The sequence below is a fragment of the Thalassophryne amazonica genome, chromosome 1 (assembly GCF_902500255.1).
Source record: "Thalassophryne amazonica chromosome 1, fThaAma1.1, whole genome shotgun sequence".
Classification (NCBI taxonomy): Eukaryota; Metazoa; Chordata; class Actinopteri; order Batrachoidiformes; family Batrachoididae; genus Thalassophryne; species Thalassophryne amazonica.
In genome coordinates, this window is record NC_047103.1 from 50,508,612 (window position 1) to 50,511,441 (window position 2,830).

A 2,830-nucleotide genomic window follows, 5' to 3' on the forward strand; every position below is an offset into this window, starting at 1 on the left:
AGCTAATTGGTGTGTGTCCTCTGGTTTCATGGATAGATAAAGCTGGGTATCATCTGCGTAACAATGAAAATTTAAGCAATACCGTCTAATAATACTGCCTAAGGGAAGCATGTATAAAGTGAATAAAATTGGTCCTAGCACAGAACCTTGTGGAACTCCATAATTAACTTTAGTCCGTGAAGAAGATTCCCCATTTACATGAACAAACTGTAATCTATTAGACAAATATGATTCAAACCACCGCAGTGCAGTGCCCTTAATACCTATGACATGCTCTAATCTCTGTAATAGAATTTTATGGTCAACAGTATCAAAAGCAGCACTGAGGTCCAACAGAACAAGCACAGAGATGAGTCCACTGTCCGAAGCCATAAGAAGATCATTTGTAACCTTCACTAATGCTGTTTCTGTACTATGATGAATTCTAAAACCTGACTGAACCTCTTCAAATAGACCATTCCTCTGCAGATGATCAGTTAGCTGTTTTACAACTACCCTCTCAAGAATCTTTGAGAGAAAAGGAAGGTTGGAGATTGGCCTATAATTAGCTAAGATAGCTGGGTCAAGTGATGGCTTTTTAAGTAATGGTTTAATTACTGCCACCTTAAAAGCCTGTGGTACATAGCCAACTAACAAAGATAAGTTGATCATATTTAAGATTGAAGCATTAAATAATGGTAGGACTTCCTTGAGCAGCCTGGCAGGAATGCATGCATATAAAAATGAGTAATGTAATTTAATCATTACATGTACAATGTAATCAAACTAATGCTGTTTTCTTATTATATTTAAATGTCCTTTCACATACCATATGACTACAGGTAAATTAGGGGTAGGGCTTGATAAGCTTAAGCTTCATCCTACTCCTTTTTGAAACATGCATGATTTATAAATGTACTTTTGGGGAAAAATGCTGATTTTAACATGTTTTAAAATAAATAAATAAAGAACTTGTGTGAGTGCGGCAATGAGAAATGATTGGAACAACACCGCCCCCTGGTGACCACTCGTAGAATATTTACGGCGTCAGCGTCTGGCAGTCACGTGACGTGAGAGGGGGCGGAGTCCAGAGAGTGTAGAGACTCCAGCAACATGGCGGCGTGCAGCGTGGACGAGCTGCTGGCTAAAGCCGAACAGGACGAGGCGAACAAACTGAGATCCATCAGCGTCCACAAAGACCTAGAGCTGGAGTTCGATGTGGGAAACCTGCTGGCGCTCGACAGTAACCGCATTGACTGCCGGGAGTTCAGGCAGCAGAAGAAAGAGGACTTCCTGCGCGCGCTAGCTCGAGACAACACGCAGCTGCTCATCAACGAGGTGTGGAAACGACCCACCGAGCGCGTCCAGGAGGTGATCGTGGCCACGCTGCCGGAGCCGGTGACCCCGCTGCCCCGAGAGAAACCTCCTCCCAAAGCCAGACCTCCCACCAAGTGGGAGCAGTTCGCCAAACTAAAGGGCATCCAGAAGAAGAAGAAGACCAGCCTGGTGTGGGACGGCGTGGCCAAGGAGTGGAGGAGGCGCTGGGGCTACAAACGGGCCAACGATGACACCAAAAACTGGCTGATCGAGGTTCCGGAGCGCGCCGACCCTGACGAGGACCAGTTCGCCAAACGCGTCAAAGCCAAGAAGGAGCGCGTGGCCAAGAACGAGCTGAACCGGCTCAGGAACATCGCCAGGGCGCACAAGGTCCGAGCGCCGGGCGTGGGCCTGCTGCCCACGGCCACGCAGTCCAAAGAGCAGCTGGCCAGAGCCGTGAGCGTGGCGAGAACTTCCACGGCGTCCGTGGGCAAGTTCCAGGAGCGCGTGGCCAAAGAGAAGCCCCCGAAGAACAGCGGCAAGAGGAGGAAGTTCGAGCCGCTGATCGGGGACTTCTCCAGGGAGAAGCAGAAGCAGCTGGACCTGCTGACCACCCTGGACAGCAAAAAACCCAGGATGGACCTCACCAAGGCTGTGAACAAACAGATGAGGGAGGAGGACAGAGAGGAGGCCGCCGCCAAGCGGAGGAAGGGAGGAGGCAAGAAAGGACGGAGGAGCAGCATGTCGGACAAAGGTGCGAAAGGAAAAGCTGGAAAGGGCAAAACTGCAAAAGGAAAAGCTGGCGGAGGGAAGCGATCCAAACACGGGAAGCGGTGAAATGTTCTGTCTGTGGACGTGAAATTAAAAAGCATTATTTCACGTGAAATAACTTTTTTTTAAAAAGAGGAGACGTTTAAAAAAAACATGGCAAACTGGCAGCCCAGGGGCCTGATGAGGCCCTGTTTTGTGTCCACTCTGGCCCTCAGACATAAAAACTAAAATGTTCCTATCAGGATGTGATTAACGTGTACATCAACATGCACTCACTGTACTGCTGTAATCAGATTCCTTTTTCTTTTTAAAGAGTACTTGTTTCTTTTTCTTTTTTTTCTCTTCACATTTGTAAATCTGATCTGTGGTTTAAAACAGTTGATTGTGTGATCCATGCTGCCCACTACTGGCATGTCCTTGCACCTCTGTTGTACAGACTGGCACACTTATCCCCAGCAGCTTTTGGGTTATTGTTACAATCGCTGAAATGCATGCCCGTATTAAGGTCATCTGCTGTCTTGCCTTAAAATTGTTCGAGTGTGCATGCGCTACTGGTATGGTGATACAGTAGACAGGAAATTATTTTAACCATGGTAACAATAGCCGCTGCCTTAAATTGTTGTGGAGGAAACAATGGTCAGTGTGACAATGCAAAGCAGTGAGTGTGGATCTGGATCATCGGACTAATGCAGGATCCAGACCTTGGACTATGAATCTGAAGGACCTGTTGCATCTTGACAGGAACTCTACATGTTGTCACTTT

The 2,830-nt window shown here is 47.2% G+C and overlaps 1 protein-coding gene across 1 annotated transcript; it reads left to right on the forward strand.

Annotated features, from left to right (window-relative positions):
* The first annotated feature begins 1,055 nt into the window (after positions 1-1,055).
* On the forward strand, positions 1,056-2,367 carry rrs1 (ribosome biogenesis regulator 1 homolog). Its single transcript, XM_034169702.1, has one exon. The coding sequence runs from the start codon at positions 1,093-1,095 to the stop codon at positions 2,131-2,133; it is 1,041 nt and encodes a 346-aa protein (XP_034025593.1). The 5' UTR covers positions 1,056-1,092; the 3' UTR covers positions 2,134-2,367.
* The last annotated feature ends 463 nt before the right edge of the window (positions 2,368-2,830 follow it).